Source organism: Aquarana catesbeiana, linkage group LG05 (genome assembly GCF_042186555.1).
Source record: "Aquarana catesbeiana isolate 2022-GZ linkage group LG05, ASM4218655v1, whole genome shotgun sequence".
NCBI lineage: Eukaryota > Metazoa > Chordata > Amphibia > Anura > Ranidae > Aquarana > Aquarana catesbeiana.
In genome coordinates, this window is record NC_133328.1 from 421,350,422 (window position 1) to 421,367,248 (window position 16,827).

At 44.4% G+C, this 16,827-nt stretch overlaps 1 protein-coding gene across 1 annotated transcript in view; it reads right to left on the reverse strand.

Moving 5' to 3' along the window:
• Positions 1-9,609, reverse strand: part of LOC141146038 (1,25-dihydroxyvitamin D(3) 24-hydroxylase, mitochondrial-like) — a 92,135-nt gene extending 82,526 nt beyond the window's left edge. Inside the window, exon 1 of the mRNA XM_073632799.1 lies at positions 9,217-9,609. Coding sequence (XP_073488900.1) covers positions 9,217-9,609 — 393 coding nt within the window. The remainder of the gene's footprint in view (positions 1-9,216) is intronic.
• Between the last annotated feature and the right edge of the window lie 7,218 nt (positions 9,610-16,827).

A 16,827-nucleotide genomic window follows, 5' to 3' on the forward strand; every position in this document is an offset into this window, starting at 1 on the left:
GACTTTCAATGAGGAAGGTATCTCCAGACTAAAAGAATGACAGTTTTATTGGTATAAACAGTAAGTGACATAACATATTAGCATGTATAGGATGTAAATCCTTGGTTTGTGTAAAAAAACATAGCAAGGTTCATAGTTGCATGATACAGATTAAAAGACAACAATAGATCATATGTGAGCCATTATCAAGTATAACAAGACATAGAATTTAGGTTAAATTGACCATATAGAAGTAACCAGATAGTGTAATGAAGTAAAAATTGATAAATGATGGATGAAAACCATGTAGGGGATCAAAACTGCATCCTGTGTAGCTTGATGCGTTTTGTGATTGTGTACCACTCATCAGAAGCGGATGTGCTAGGCCGATCTGGAAAAAATATATATACGTTATTGTAATCTAGATAGAAACTAGGGATGAGCTAAACACCACCCCACCCCCCCGGTTCGGTTTGCACCAGAACAGGCAAAAAATCCGTACGAAAACGTGAACACCGTTAAAGTCTAATGGACACTAAGATGAAAAATCAAAATATGCAAGTTATTGCCATAAAAAAGTGTTTGGGGACCCGGGTTGTGCCCCAAGGGACATGTATCAATGCAAAAAAAGTTTTAAAAAAGGCAGTTTTTTCAGGAACAGTGATTTTAATAATGCTTAAAGTGAAACAATAAAAATGAATAATTCCTTTAAATATCATGCCTGAGGGGTGTCCTTAGTATGCCTCTAAATTATCACATCTTTCCCGTGTTTATAACAGTACCACAGCAAAATAACATTTCTAAAGGAAAAAATGTAATTTAAAACTGCTCGCAGCTGTAACATATTGTCGGGTCCCGGCAATATACAGTGGGGGCGGAAAGTATTCAGACCCCCTTAAATTTTTCACTCTTTGTTATATTGCAGCCATTTGCTAAAATCTTCTAAGTTCATTTTTTTCCTCATTAATGTACACACAGCACCCCATGCTGACAGAAAAACACAGAATTGTTGACATTTTTGCAGATTTATTAAAAAAGAAAAACTGAAATATCAAATGGTCCTAAGTATTCAGACCCTTTGCTCAGTATTTATTAGAAGCACCCTTTTGATCTGATACAGCCATGAGTCTTTTTGGGAAAGATGCAACAAGTTTTTCACACCTGGATTTGGGAATCCTCTGCCATTCCTCCTTGCAGATCCTCTCCAGTTCTGTCAGGTTGGATGGTAAACGTTGGTGGACAGCCATTTTTACGTCTCTCCAGAGATGCTCAATTGGGTTTAAGTCAGGGCTCTAGCTGGGCCATTCAAGAACAGTCACGTAGTTGTTGTGAAGCCACTCCTTCGTTATTTTAGCTGTGTGCTTAGGGTCATTGTTTGTTGGAAGATAAACCTTCGGCCTAGTCTGAGGTCCTGAGCACTCTGGAGAAGGTTTTCATCCAGGATATCCCTGTACTTGGCCGCATTCATCTTTCCCTCGATTGCAACCAGTCGTCCTGTCCCTGCAGCTGAAAAACACCCCCACAGCATGATGCTACCACCACCATGCTACCACCACTTTTGGGACTGTATTGGACAGGTGATGAGTAGTGCCTGGTTTTCTCCACACATACCGCTTAGAATTAAGGCCAAAAAGTTCTATCTTGGTCTCATCAGATCAAAGAATCTGCAGCAGAAATTTTTTTGTAACCTTAGCCAGATCGGTGCCTTGCCATAATTCTGTCTCTGAGCTCTTCAGGAAGTTCCTTTGACCTCATTATTCTCATTTGCTCTGACATGTACTGCATGGGCATGTGGCCTGGTAGGGTTCAGGAAGGGGGGCGCTCTCTCGTCCCCCCTCTTTTCCTGCGGCCTACCAGGTTGCGTGCTCGGATAAGGGTCTGGTATGTATTTTTGGGGGGACCCCACACCGTTTTTTTTTTTTAATTTTGGTGCGGGGTTCCCCTTAATATCCATACCAGACCTGAAGGGCCTGGTATGGAATTTAGGGGGAACCCCCACGTCATTTCTTTTTTTTAATTTTGGCCGGGGTTGACCTTAATATCCATACCAGACCTGAAGGGCCTGGTATGGAATTTAGGGGGACCCCCCACATCATTTTTTTTTATTTCGGCCGGGGTTCCCCTTAATATCCATACCAGACCTGAAGGGCCTGGTATGGAATTTAGGGGGACCCCCATGTCATTTTTTAATTTTGGTTCGGGGTTCCCCTGTTGGAAATTCGCATGCCGTTTTTATCAATGAACTTCTATGTGTATTGTCGGACCGGCAATGTATTAACCACTTAACAACCGGCCTATAGCCAAATGACGGCTACAGGGCGGTTGCTTAACTCTGGGAGGGCGTCCAGGGACGTCCTCCCAGAATTCTGCTCTCACGCGCCCCCTAGGGGCATCACGGATCCCGGTAAATGGGCGTTGATCGCGGCCGTTTACCATGTGATCGCGCCGTCAAATGACGGCCAGGTGTGATCAATTTTCAGCTATTGGCACCATAGCTTGTGGACGCTATAACTTTCACAAAGACCAAATAATATACACCGATTTGGGTTATTTTTACCAAAGATATGTAGCGGTATAAATTTTGGCCAAAATATATGAAGAAAAATTACTAATTTTCAAAATTTTATAACAGAAACGAAGAAAAATTTATTTATACAGATTTTTCGGTCTTTTTTCTTTTAAAGCGCAAAAAATAAAGAACCCAGCGGTGATTAAATACCACCAAAAGAAAGCTCTATTTGTGTGAAAAAAAGGACAAAAAATTCATATAGATACAGTGTTGCATGACTGAGTAATTGTCATTCAAAATGTGAGAGCACCAAAAGCTGAAAATTGGTCTGGTTATTAAGGGGGTTTAAGTGCCCAGTGGTCAAGTGGTTAATAGCCGCTAGTAGTTTTAAATGACTTTTTTTGCTTTGAAATGTCATTTTGCTGTCAGACTGTTCACGGGAAACATGCGCCCCTTTACAGGCATACTATAGACACCCCCCAGGTACGAAATTTAAAGGGATATTACACTTTTATTGTTTCATTTTAGGCATTATTAAAATCACTGCTGCCGAAAAAACGGCCGTTTTTAAAACTTTTTTTTGCATTGATCCATGTCCCCTGGGGCAGGACCCCAAACACTTTTTATGGCAATAACTTGCATATAAGCCTTTAAAATTTGATTATTCATGTTCGTGTCCCATAGACTTTAACGGTGTTCGCGTGTTCGAGCGAATTTTTTGCCTGTTCGCAAGTTCTGGTGCGAACCGAACAGGGGGGGTGTTCGGCTCATCCCTAATCAGAAGAAATGGACAGCACCTAAGTTAAATATATGAGTGTCACAGCAAAGGGTCTTAATACTTAGGACCATGTGATATTTCTTTTTTAATAAATCTGCAAAAATGTCAACAATTCTGTGTTTTTCTGTCAATATGGGGTGCTGTGTGTACATTAATGAGGAAAAAAATTATTTTAACAAATGGCTGCAATATAACAAAGAATGAAAAATTTAAGGGGGTCTGGATATTTTCTGTCCCCACTGTAGATAAAAATCATTGAAAATTAAAAAAAAAATGTGTGGGGGTCCCCCCAAAATCCATACCAGGCCATTCAGGTCTGGTATGGATATTAGGGGAACCCTGCGCCAAAATAAAAAAAAAAATGCTGTAGGGTTCCCCCCAAAATCCATACCAGTCCCTTATCCGACCACACAACCTGGCAGGCCTCAGAAAAAGGGGAGGGAAGAGAGAGTGCCTCTCTCCTGAATCGTACCAGGCCACATGCCCTCAACATGGGGAGGATTGCGTTGGGATCCCCCCAAAACACCTTGTCCCCATGTTAATGGGGACAAGGGCCTCATCCCCACAACCCTTGCCCGGTGGATCTGGGGGTCCCCCAGATCACGTCCCCCCCTATGTGAATGGGTATCAGGTACATTGTACCCCTACCCATTCACCAAAAAAGTGTCAAAATGGTAAAAATTGTAGAAGACAATTTAGGACAAGTCCTTTATTAAAAAATAAAAAACAACAACATGTCCCGCGATGTCCATTCATCTTCGATCACAGCGTCTGATGGACCAAGAAAAAAAATTATTTTTAAATAAAGGACTTGTCCCAAATTGTCTGTCATTTTTACCCCAAAGCATCCTCCCTATGTTGAGGGCATGGAGCCTGGTACGGTTCAGGAGGGAGGGGTGCTCTCTCATCCCCCCCTTATCCTGAGGCCTGCCAGGTTGCGTGCTTGGATAAGGGTCTCGTATGGATTTTGGGTTATGGATACGCCATTGTTCTTTTTTAATTTTGGCTTGGGGTTCCCCTTAAAATCCATACCAGACCTGAAGGGCCTGGTATGGATTTTGGGAGGGACCCCTACACCATTTTTTTTTTTACATTTTGGTGCAGGATTCCCCTTAATATCCATACCAGACCTGAACAGCCTGGTAGGGAATTTGGGGGGACCCCCACGCCATTTTTCTTTAAATGTTGGTGCGGGGTTCCCCTCAACATGCATACCAGACCCAAAGGGTCTGGTAATGGACTGAGGGGGGAACCCATGCTGCTTTTTTCAATGATTTTTATCTATATTACCGGGATCCGGGAATACATTACAGCCGCAAGCAGTTTTAAATGACATTTTTCCCTTTACAAATATAATTTTTCTGCTCTCATTCATAAAACTATGTACGGCTGCCGTGCAAGCAGCCTTACATAGTGTGGGCGTGGACTCAGCCCCCTGAGCCATGATTGGCCAAAGGCACCTTGCTCTCACAGCAGAGCTCACTGCGATTGGCCAAAACATGCAGGTCAGGCGTCTGCTTTGGCCAATCAGCAGCCTCTCGCCATGCTCCGCTAGCCTCATAATTCCTGCAAACGCCCCATAATGTTCGGTATTCGGCAAACAGGTGAACACCCGATGTTCAAGACGAACTTACGTGTGGGCTCATCCCTAATAGAAACCAAAAAATTTGAAAAAATTAAAAGTTGGGAGGAAATAAAAAACTATTCAGCCTGTGCGGTCATAGAGGTCCATGGGAAACTTGGGTGCAAACAAAGCCACCCCCAAAAAGTGAAAAATGGCCAAGGGTGATGGATCGGCACCCATAAGAATTGCCTATTAAAAAAATTTTGATCAGTCAAAATGGGATAGCTAAATTAGTTCTATCAAAGAGTAGTGTAGCACGTGCATTCTAGAGACCATAGGAACACCAAGAACTGTGATAAGGGTAGAAAAGTGTCACCTGTGAGAGATGCAAGGAAAGATGGTGCAGAATATGCGACTGACAAAGTTGCCAAAATCCAAAAGCGATATCCAGGAAGAAAAAAAAATGGGAATGGGAGAAAAAGGGTACAGTGTAACAAAATAGTTACCTCGTGATAATAAGTGATGCCCTGGTCTCAATAGGGAAGAAAGTGGAGCCATACGTACAGCTATATGTGTAGGGGTGTGATAGTGAGCCATTGACTTGTACCCGGTCCTCTCCCAGCATCACATTGGCAGACTAAATAGCGGAAAGCATCCGAAGCCAAGCAATTGACGCCAAAAAGCCCTCCACACACAGTCACGCCTAGATGGATAATCACGCCAGTACAACGGTGCCAAACAATGACACCCCAAAGGGGGTGTGGTGTGTGACGCCGATGCATGTGAGGACCCCGTGTGCCTTATGTCACAGGGATGTAAAGGGAGGGCCCAGGGGGTGGTGACTGACATGCATCGCAGCCCCCGGGCATCCAGGCAGACAGCCAGCCCCGCTGTCCCAGCCGCAAGGACTGATAACAAATAGCTAGGTGTAATGATAAGTGTCTTGGATTGGATAATACATGTGTTTTCTGTTGAAAAACACTGAAGCTAATTAAGAAAGCCATGCTGTTATTAACAACCAAAATGAAACTCCATCTCAGCAAAATCCCCCTGAGGAAGGATGTGACCATGTGTCGACACGCGTAGGGGAGGGGCTAGGACAGTGAAGGCACTCGGGCTCTAAAGAGTTTTTAGCAGCTGATTATTGGATGTGCGGCTTTGTGCGGAAATATTGGATGTGTGGCTTTGTGTTATACAGTTACTGACTTATGTTTGCTATAGTGTGGTGCGCTGGAAGCACCTATGCTATGTGAGTACCCTGTACGTTTTTATTAAACATTTGCAAGTTTTAAACAATTCAAGCACTATTGGAGTCTTTTTCTCTGCATATAATCTGTTGCTGACATACTGAGGAGGAGGCTACGGGAGAAGTATAGGAACCAGCTGATTTGGATTATCTTATTGAGTCCTGGGGTGGCTCACACGTGTTTTTTGACCCAACATAGCTGGGGGGGGTCGCATTCCTTGAGGTGAGCCTATACCCATTGGGGGGGAGGGGCACGAGTGAGGTGACCTGGCGGTGGTGGGATGTGTTTATTATTTCCATATATGTGATCAAGTACTTCATCGATCACTTGTGGGAAATTTGGTCTGCACATTTGCATGGACTTTGTTGCACTTTATTTGCATGATATTGATGTATGCACGTTATATGTGTTAATGTTTTTCAATGATTGAGTTTTTTCAGATGCACATTTTGTTTAAAACATAGCGCTACACTTTATAAGACAACACTGCATTTTACATATGAGTTTAATATGAATACAATCAACTTTTTGGACATTACACTGGAAGGGGATGTGGAGTAAATAAACTTTAACCACTTCAGCCCCGTAAGATTTTACCCCCTTCCTGACCAGAGCACTTTTTACAATTTGGCACTGTGTCGCTTTAACTGACAATTGCACAGTTATGCAATGCTGTACCCAAACAAATTTGGGTCCTTTTTTAACCACAAATAGAGCTTTCTTTTGATGGTATTTTTTTATTTTTTATTTTTTTATTTAGTGGTATGCGACATACAATGAAACGATAACTTCACAGAATATGTAGTGTAAACAAAGTAGCCTACACATGGACATCAGGTAGTATTATCTGAACAAAAGATAAGTAAACTCAAGATTACATAACAGAGACAGTTCAGTAAGCATACAAGATACTCTGATACCCTGGGGGTATAGGACTAGGGCTTCACCTTGACGGTGGAACTGATCAATTATTATTATGGATTCTCCCTAGTATCCAAGGAGAAATTGAGTATCTGTACATAGGGGAAGGGTGCTGCTGGGTGACTGACTGAGGTCAAATCATACCAAGTTTTTTGGATTAAAATAGAGGAAAAGAATAAAGGAGAATAAAGAGAAGAAGAGAGAGTGAGAAAGGGGAATGAAAAAGAGGGAAAGAAGGAGGGTGGTATGGTAGAAGAGTGGGGGGGGGAGTTAGAAGTCCACCTAGAGAGCAAGGACCGCCCTCAACTCCCCAGGCCAACTGGCGGCCATGAATAGGAACAAGAGCCTCTGGTATTCAATGTGGCCTGGCTATGTCTTGCGGAGGTATTCCCCTGAGAAGCGGAACTGGGTCCAATAAAACCACCTGGTCTTATGTTCCTCGGATTTGTCCCGGATCGTAGCAGTGAGGTCCTCCATTCGTTCGATATCATTGACCCTTGCAAACCATTGGGCCACAGTCGGAGCAGACTGTTGCTTCCATTGACTTGGGATGCAAGCTCTAGCAGGGCTGAGTAGGTGTTTAAGAAGAGATTTACGCTATCGCTTTACTGACATGGGAGTGAGGTTGAGGAGCACAGCAGCAGGGTCATTGATTAAGGAAATATCTGTGAATTTGTGGATGTAGCGGAGGACAGGTTGCCAGAAAGTTTGTAGTTTGGGGCACTCCCAGAAGATGTGTAGGATAGTGCCAGTTTGTTGCTCACATCGCCAGCAGCAATCAGATTGGTTGGGAAATATTTTGGCCAATACGGCCGGCATGCGGTACCAGCGTGTGGTCAACTTATGGGAGATTTCTTGATATTTGCTGCAAAGTGACGATTTATGAGTGAAGAAGAGTATGCGTTCCTTCTGTGGAGTAGTAAATGTGATTTGTAGGTCCCTTTCCCACTTAGCTAGCAAGGGGGGTCTATGGTAGCATGCATGTCCAACAAAGATTTGTAAGATCTAGAAAGGGAAACTCAGATTGGGCCATCCCCCAGACATATTTCTTCAAAGGAATGAAGTTGTCTAGAAAAAACCTATATCTGAGTAGCGAGCCGAGAAAGTGGGAGAGTTGCCCCGCTCTCCAACTATCCAATGTGATGGGTGCCTGTCCTGATGTCACGGACCCTGTAGGGATCCAACCCGTGGGTCCCAGGAATTGAGATGCACGCAGGAGCCCTTTCGGGGCTTGCCCAGTAAAGGCTGGGTCTGACATGCCTGGGGGGAATTTGGGATGTCCTATGATTGGGGTCATGGGAGAAGGGAAATTAGGCAAGGAAGAAAGACGAAAGAATCTATCCATTTCTACCAGAGAAGGGCCAATCAGTGGGTGAATGGTTATGTGGGGGTCAAGATGTTTACCCGCCCAAGGTAGACCAGCCAATGGGCCCGGGCCATCTCCTGTTCTAACGTTACCCAGACGGCACCAGTCAATTACCCGGGTCATGTGCACTGCAGTATAATAGAGAGCAGGGTCTGGGAATCCAATGCCTCCCCTCAGCTTCGGCCCAAGCAGCAACGCCCTACCCATTCATGGGTGTCTACCATGCCATAGGAACTAAATAAACCTTGAGCGAACTTCGTGAAAGAAAGTTTGCGGTAATTTGACAGGTAAGGCTTGTAGCAAATATAGGAGCCAAGGCATTGCGTTCATCTTCAGTACATTACACAGGCCAAACCAAGATAGAGCAAGGGGATCCCATTTCTTAAGGTCTGTACTAAGCGTCGCTAGGAAGGGATGAAAATTCAGGGCAAAGATATCTTTTGGATTTGCAGGAATTCTGGTACCCAAGTATTGAATTGAACGGGTGGCCCATTTAAATGGGAAAAAGGGTCGCAAACCCGACAGTGTGTTGTCTGGTATGGAAATATTCAGGGCTTCTGACTTTTGGAGGTTAACTTTGAAGTTGGAAAGATTGCCATATTGTTTCAATTCTTGTAGCAACGAAGGCAGGGACGTTATGGGTTTGGTGATATAAAATAAAAGATTGTCAGCGTATGCCGCTACTTTGTGTTGATAGTGGTCAGAATGGACCCCGCTGATATTAGGATTATCTTTCACATGGCAAAGAAATGGTTCTAGGGAATGGACAAACAGTAAAGGGGAAAGTGGGCATCCCTGCCTAGTCCCGTTGGAGATTGCAAAGATATCAGATTCTAACCCATTCACCCGTACCGTGGCTGTGGGATTAGAATATAGGGCAGAGATCCAGTCTAGGATGGGCTTCGGCATCCCAAAAGAACAGAGTGCTTCCCGGAGAAACCCCCAGTCCACCCTATCAAAAGCCTTCTCGGCATCCGTGGATAGGAGTAAAAGATGTGTGTTGGATCTCTTCGCCTTCTCTATAATGTTTATTGTCCGGATAGTGTTATCTCTTGCTTCACGAGTCCGTATGAAACCCACCTGGTCGTGTGCTACCAAGCGTTGCATTAGGCTATTGAATCTGGAGGCTATGATTTTCGTGAGGAGCTTGATGTCACAATTTAGAAGAGAAATGGGCCTGTAGCTGGAGCATAGCATCGGGTCCTTTCCGGGCTTAAGGAGTACAGAGATAGAAGCTTGTAGCATGTCAGGGGTGACTTTATGCCCTTCTAGTATGGCATTGAAGGCTGTGATGAATTGGGGTGCTAGCTGTGTCTGAAATGTCTTGTAATATAGTAGGGTAAAGCCATCAGGCCCAGGGGCCTTCCCCGGCTGTGTGTCTGCTATGGCATCTGCGAGCTCATCTACGTTAAGTGGTTGGGAGAGTAGTTACGCTCGGCTTCCGTGAGAGAGGGAAGTTTGGCCTCTTGAAGGTATTCCTGTATGTTTGATAGGGAAGGGGCCGAAGATCCAGTGGCCTGTGCCGCGTCCAAATTATAAAGCTTTGAATAAAATTCTCGAAAGGCCGCTGCTAGGTCCGATGAAGTGTGAATCTTGGACCCTGATGGGGTCAGGTGGGCTGGTATGTATGATTGTGTGCGTTTTGCTCTCAATGCATTTGCCAACAAACGCCCACATTTATCTCCATACTCATAAAAGGAGCGGCACGCCTTAAGCAGGACGTGTTTGGCCTTATACAGAGAGTGCTCTCTGATAGCCTCTCTAGTCTGAAGCAGTTCTGCTTCCAATGTGCGATCAGTTCGAACCTTGTGTTGCCTCTCCAAAAAGTGAAGTTTTGTCAGAAGGTCCGTCAGAGTTTTGGCGCAGCGTTGCTTAGCCACATGACCAAGTTTTATGAAGATCCCTCTAATGTAACATTTGTGTGCTGACCACACTAAGAGAGGGTTAGACACGGAGCCAGTATTGTTTTTAAAATAGAAGCAAAGTTCTTTGTTGATCTCTGCAGCTGTTTCGGGGTCCTTGAGAAGTGTTTCATTTAGACGCCAAGATAGTGTTTTAGGGTGTGAGTGTGGGAAAGTTAGCTCTAGGAGGACTGGAGAATGATCAGATAGTGTTATCTGACCTATCTCTGCTTTGGAGGCTAAGGAAATCGCAGAATGTTGTATTAGAAAAAAAAGATCCTAGAGCAGGATCTGTGGGTCGAAGAATAGAAGGAGAAATCTCGTTCCTGAGGATGATTGGACAGATGAATCCTTAGAGGGATCCAAGGTGAGGTTAAAGTCTCCCCCTCAGGACGAGAGTACCCTCGCGGAAAGGCTCCAACGCTGCTAGGAAAGCCCCCAGGACTTGAGCTTGGTTCGTGTTAGGTGAGTAGTAATTCGCAAGGGTAAATGTGTGAGAATCAATTTTGCCCTTCAGGAGCAGGAACCTGCCCTCCCCATCCCGGACTTCATCCAGGAACTGCCAGTGTAGAGATTTAGATAACAGAACACTTGTCCCTCTGGATTTAGAGGAGGTAGATGGACTATGGTAGGCCACTGGAAAGTGCTTGTTAGAAAGCCTCGGGACCTTGTCTGTCCAGAAATGAGTCTCTTGAAGGAAGACTATGTGTGCTCTAAGTCTCCAGAGCTTAGACAGACAGCTGGTTCGCTTCTCAGGGGCGTTCAAACCTTTGATGTTCCATGAAAGGAACTTAAGAGCCATATTGGCAGAGTGCCCACTCTCTAGGTGGCGAGAGGATCTAGAAAAAAGAGGGGAGAAAGAAGGGAAAGGTGGGAGGGGACAATGAGTGGGAGTTGGGTGAGGTAAAAAAAAAAAAGGCCGAAGCATAGAGAAGAGGGAGATAGAAATGAGGAGGATGAGAGAAGAAAAAAAAAAAAAAGGGGGGGGGGAGAGAAATTGAGGGAGGAAAAGAGTATGGGGACTAACACAAGATGTTTCTCCTTAAAGGAGGGCTACTGCCACCAGGGCAGAGTATTCCTACTGTGGGGGGAGGTAGGGCACAGTCAAGCGCAGAGCCCCAGCCTTTGGATCCCCTGCAGCAACATTTGTATATCAATGATACATCAGCACCATCATGAGAGGAAAAAAAAAAACAAACAAAAAGAAATTAACATCTTAAGATTAATATTGGAGAACCAAACATAAAACATGTAACAACCGCTAAATGATTACTGGAAAAATTGCAATCCATGGTTACCTATTGCCCTAGACTTGGGCCGGGTACATCAAATAGCTTATGGGGAAATATACGGGTTAACATTGCTACATCTCCTGAATTACTTCCTGATCTCCCCTGCATTTGGTTCCAGGACCTCAACTGTGGTGTCCCAGTAGGGATCTAACCCCTAAACCCACCCTCCGGGTCCATCCCAGATTGAAACCCGAGCAGTCCCCTGCTACAATTTGGGGAGTGTCTCCAGGAACAGCGATCCCGCGTGCGGGCATTGGGTCCGCTAGGGAGACCAATGTAGCATCCAAAAAAAAAAAAAAAACAAACAAAAAAAAAATAAAATAAGAAAAATAAAAAATTTGCACCCTATAAATGCTATAAAGTACCTTTTTCTGACCTGGCTGTAAAGCAGGTGAGCGGGGGCGGCGTGGGAACAAAGATCCGACGCCGACCTCCAACCAACCCCCCCTAGAACTCCACCCACTACCAGGTAAAAACAGATACACAGCAATACAAAACAGCAGTACCAATCAGTGGTGAGTGGGTTCCTGTGAGATAACTGTTCAATTAAATACATTCCCCACAGCCCGTAGTATTGGAAAAGTCCTCGAGTCCCCTCTTTCTTCATATGATGGGTCCGACAGTTGCACTCAGGTTGAAACAACAAAAACAGAGAGGGGGGAGGAGAGAAAAAAAAAAGGGGGGGTGAGGGGAAGGTGAGAACAGCCCCCCCCCCACGGGACTTTTCCCCTGATCCTGGGACAACATAGGGTTCAACGCTTATTTGGGGAAGCCTGTGGGGTGCTCGTTTGGAGTAAACGGGTATGTCTTGGAGTGGTCCAAGTCATTGTGGGGAACTAGTGAGCTCCGGGAATACTGACTGTGGGGCGGTTGGGCCATCCGTTGGTGGTGAAAAAACAAGGCAAGAAAGGAAAAAAAAAACCCCAAAACAAAAAAACAAACCCCCCCTATACCCCCAGGCAAGTGCAAAAAGTGAGGAGTGATTGCATACTAGACCAGAGGGGACACCCGATTACTAGACTCCTCGGAGTCAAGAGACTGGTTCTTGTGGAACCTGTGGAGGGCCTCTCTGAGAACGGCGTCTGGTCCGGACCCTTTGTTGTCTTCCATCCAAGGGCCGACCTTGTGGGTTAGACTGAACGTTCACTAGGAGCCAGTTTGGTAAGTGTGGGAGCTCTGAGGGGTGACGCAGTGTGAAAGTGCTGGCACCCTTACGAACAATCAGATGAAACGGGTGGCCCCATTTGTATGTGAGACCTTTCTCACCGATGCCGTCCAAAAGTGGTTTGAGCGCTTGTCTCATCATCAGAGTTCTCCTGGAAATATCTGGAAGCAGGTGGATGGCCGCCCCATCAAACTCCAAGACGCCTACCCGCCATGCCTGTCTCAGGATTTCTTCCTTGAGGTTAAAGGAGTGCAGGCAGCAGAGGATGTCCCTTGGTCTGTCAGATGGGTAAGGGTTAGTTCCGAGGGTCCTATGGATGCGGTCTATGGTAATAGCCGTGTCTCTTGGGCGGTCTAAGTAACGGTTAAAGACAGAGATTACCGTCGCACGGAGCTCAGATTGTGGGATGGACTCCGGGACTCCCCTCAGGCCTCCCGTCTGTCTGCGACTCCGGTTTTCTAAATCATCAAGTAGCAGTTGTAGCTGAAGAAATTGATCATTAATTTCCGAATGTGAGGACTGCACATCTTGTAAACTCTGGGACATTGCACCCTGTTCCTGCTCCACTGCTGCAACACGTGTGTCTAGGGCTGTGACTTCCTGTTTAATGACTTGCATCTCTCCCCTCATGGCCATCTCCATTTTATAGGCTAGTGTTTCAAGGTCATCCCTTGTGGGGAGCTGCTGTAGGAGTACCCATAACTTGTGTGTAGGGTCAGCATGAAATGCAGGCTCTGACTGCTGGGGAGGTGTAGCAGAGGTACTCACTGTGTCTTGTAGCCTTGGAGTGTGTGCAGATCTGAGGCCAGGAGCATCGTGGGATGGGGTGGGACATGGAGATGTCTGTCTGGAGCTGAATAGATCCTCTTCCAGGTCGGGCGATACTGCCAGTAATCGTGGCATGCAGGGGGATAAGTCACTGATCGGAGAGTAGGGCGGCATCGTGAAGTCATCTCCCTGCTACTGCAAGCCTTCAGGGGTGGCCATCTCTCCCTGTGAATCCCCCGCCGCGTGTCCACCCGGCGCCATCTTGGATACCGCCGGGGTGGAGGCAGATTATTTAATCAGTTTTAGGTACTGATCCATGCCGCGGGTGGAGGGCTGAATGCGGCGGTACGATCCCCTGGCTGTCAGAGGTACTGGTAGGTGCTGACAATGCGCGGTAGTGTGGCTGAGGTATACTGCAGGGGTGCCGCTGGTCGGGAGCTCTTAGTGTCTAGTGTCCACTTGCCGCCATGCCGTAGCCACGCCCCCCTTTTGGTGGTATTTGATCACCTCTGCAGTTTTTATTTTTTGCGCTATAAACAAAAAAAGCTTTTGCTATAATAAATATCCCCCAATTTAAAAAAAACAAAAACAAATTTCTTCATCAGTTTAGGCTGATGTATATTCTTCTACATATTTTTGGTAAAAAAAAATCACAATAAGCGTATATTGATTGGTTTGCACAAAAGTTATAGCTTCTACAAACTATGGGAAAGATTTATGGCATTTTTATGGCATTTGTATTTTTTTACTAGTAATGGCGGTGATTTGCGATTTTTAGCTGTATTGCGACGGACAGATCGGACACTTTTGACACATTTTTGGGACCATTGACACTTATACAGCGATCAGTGCTGCACTGATTACTGTGTAAATGTCACTGGTAGGGAAGGGGTTAACACTAGGGGGCGATCAAGGGGTTAAATGTGTGTTCGCTCAGTGTGTTCTAACTGTATGGGGATAGGACTGAGTAGGAGAGGAGACATATCGCTGTTCCTACTTACTAGGAACAAACGACATGTCTCATCTTCTCTGACAGCACAGGGTTTTTTGTGTTTACTGTTTGCTGGCCACACGCATCGGTTTCCCCACCGTGCAGTGGGCGCGCCCTCTGGTGGCCAAAAAGGGGAAGGACATACTCATATGGGATTTCGCCCAGGAGAGCCATTCTGCCGCAGTATATCTGCATGAGCCAGTCAGGAACCGGTTAAAACAAAAACCTTTACCATTATTTCATTTTTTTTTTTGCATGGATCACAAAGATGTGCTTGTAAGTGTAAAAAAGCTAGGTAAAAATTGCTCACTAATGTCAGCACATACTTAAAACACATTTATATTAGAGTAAGATTTGAGTTCAAGAAGAGTTCATGGGCCAGGCAAATGTATGTGTGATTTAGCTGCCATAGTAAACAACTAACAATAATGCACTTCCTGTTTTTTTTTTAAATCTGATCAGATTGCTTAGAACGTCAAATAAGGTGGTGTTTGAATAAGCCATGCTCCTCACTATAACAGGTTGGGTTTCCCCACAACCATATTGATAATGTGATTGGCTGTAAAAGCATAGGAAGTACTTTTGCCAAGTAAAATTATCATGTTAAAGGCTAAGTTTACCTTTTCAGGCAGAATCTCACTTTTCATAATACATAGAAACCTTTTCTAAAGTCCTCTCTGCTCAATCCATTCCAATGTGTTTATCCCTCACTTACCTCATCTATGGAACCTTTGAATTTTCACATCTCCTTTTGATTTTTTTTTAAATGCTTTCTGCTTCCTTCACTAGTACACATGTTGAGAAAATAGTAAGAAAAAATACATTACAATACAATTACAATACATCATTTTACATTACTTCTGAAGTTGAATTCAGTTGTACGAGAATTTTCGTAACTTTAGTAACCTATTGGTTTTCGACAACAAAAAAATGAACGATCATTCATCTGATATTTTCATTGTGTGTACATGGCATCTACTGCATCACAGAATAAGCAAAAGTATTACCACTCTGGACCACACATCCCTCATTACTTTATCACCTCTTGTTTTATTTCCACCCACAGTCCTCCAATTTGATTGTATAATCTCCTGTAGATCTACCTTTAGCTATGTATCGCAAGGGCCTATCTGATATGATACAAATTGAATGGATTGTTCAGGTGGGTTCTTCTATTACTCCATCTTTACACAAGTACATAGGAGAGAGTAGATAGAGATACTCAGTTGTCAGGTCAAGTTCACATCTCGGTGTAGTTGAAACCTGCATTCTCGCACATGTTTTTTTTGTAATTTTGGAGCATTTTCACTCGTCATAGGGTAGCCCATTCAATTCATTGAGCTGCCCTATGCATGACAAATACCCCAAAGGAGCTCCAGAGTTTTTTTTGACAGTGAAGCATGGCGTGTTTTTACTGAAATTTTTGGTGCATTTGCAGCACATTTGTCACACAGCTTAGGGTGCTATTAACATTTAACGGCAATGCAAGCATGATGCACGTTTAAAGCAAGTTCCTAAAAAGAATGGCAAAATGTGTGTTTCCTGTGCGGTTTGCCATACATTTGGAAACACGCAAATGTGAATGGAACCTCTTTGTGACATCACACAGTGACATCACCGGGTGGCCCTGTCCCTTGTGACGTCATCGACCCAGCATGCCCCGGCTCCCCGAATTTTGGTGTGGGGTCCTCCTAAAAATCCATACCACACCTGAAGAGCCTGGTATGGATTGGGGGGACCCAAAGCTGTTTTTTTCTGCATATTTCTTTGCTGGCAATCTTTTGTTAAATTCAGCTGTCAGTGGGGAACCTGCTGACAGCTGATAAGTCATCGGTTGTTAAGGACGTGGCGCCGGCTTCCCGGCCCGCTCCTTGGCAACCAGCGATTCTTCACACAGAATTTAAAGTGGTAGAGCATTTTTTGAATCATTGAATCATTTCAAAAATGTGGAATTTATTAGATAATGAATATACGAAATTAAACTAATTACTATTTCATTCGGCGATTCGGATACATCAGAATCTCCAAATAACCAAAAATGTGTCCGAATCTATATTTGGACCGAAACAAATGTCTATTGCACGTAAAGGGCAAATTTAGAACCAAAATATCTGATGAACACCTTAAGAATTCGTTGAGCATTGCTACTACATTCATCAAAGCAAATATTGATGTGTTAGTTTATCAAAAACAGTGTCAGGTATCGCATTAGATTTATGTTGCCCTCTAATTTTATGGTAAAAAATATTACAAAAAAATGATGTTTATTACTCAGATAGGTACATTATCTATATCAGTGATCTTTAACTTGTGATCTGCCTGGCTTTTTCTGCTCATCACTATTAT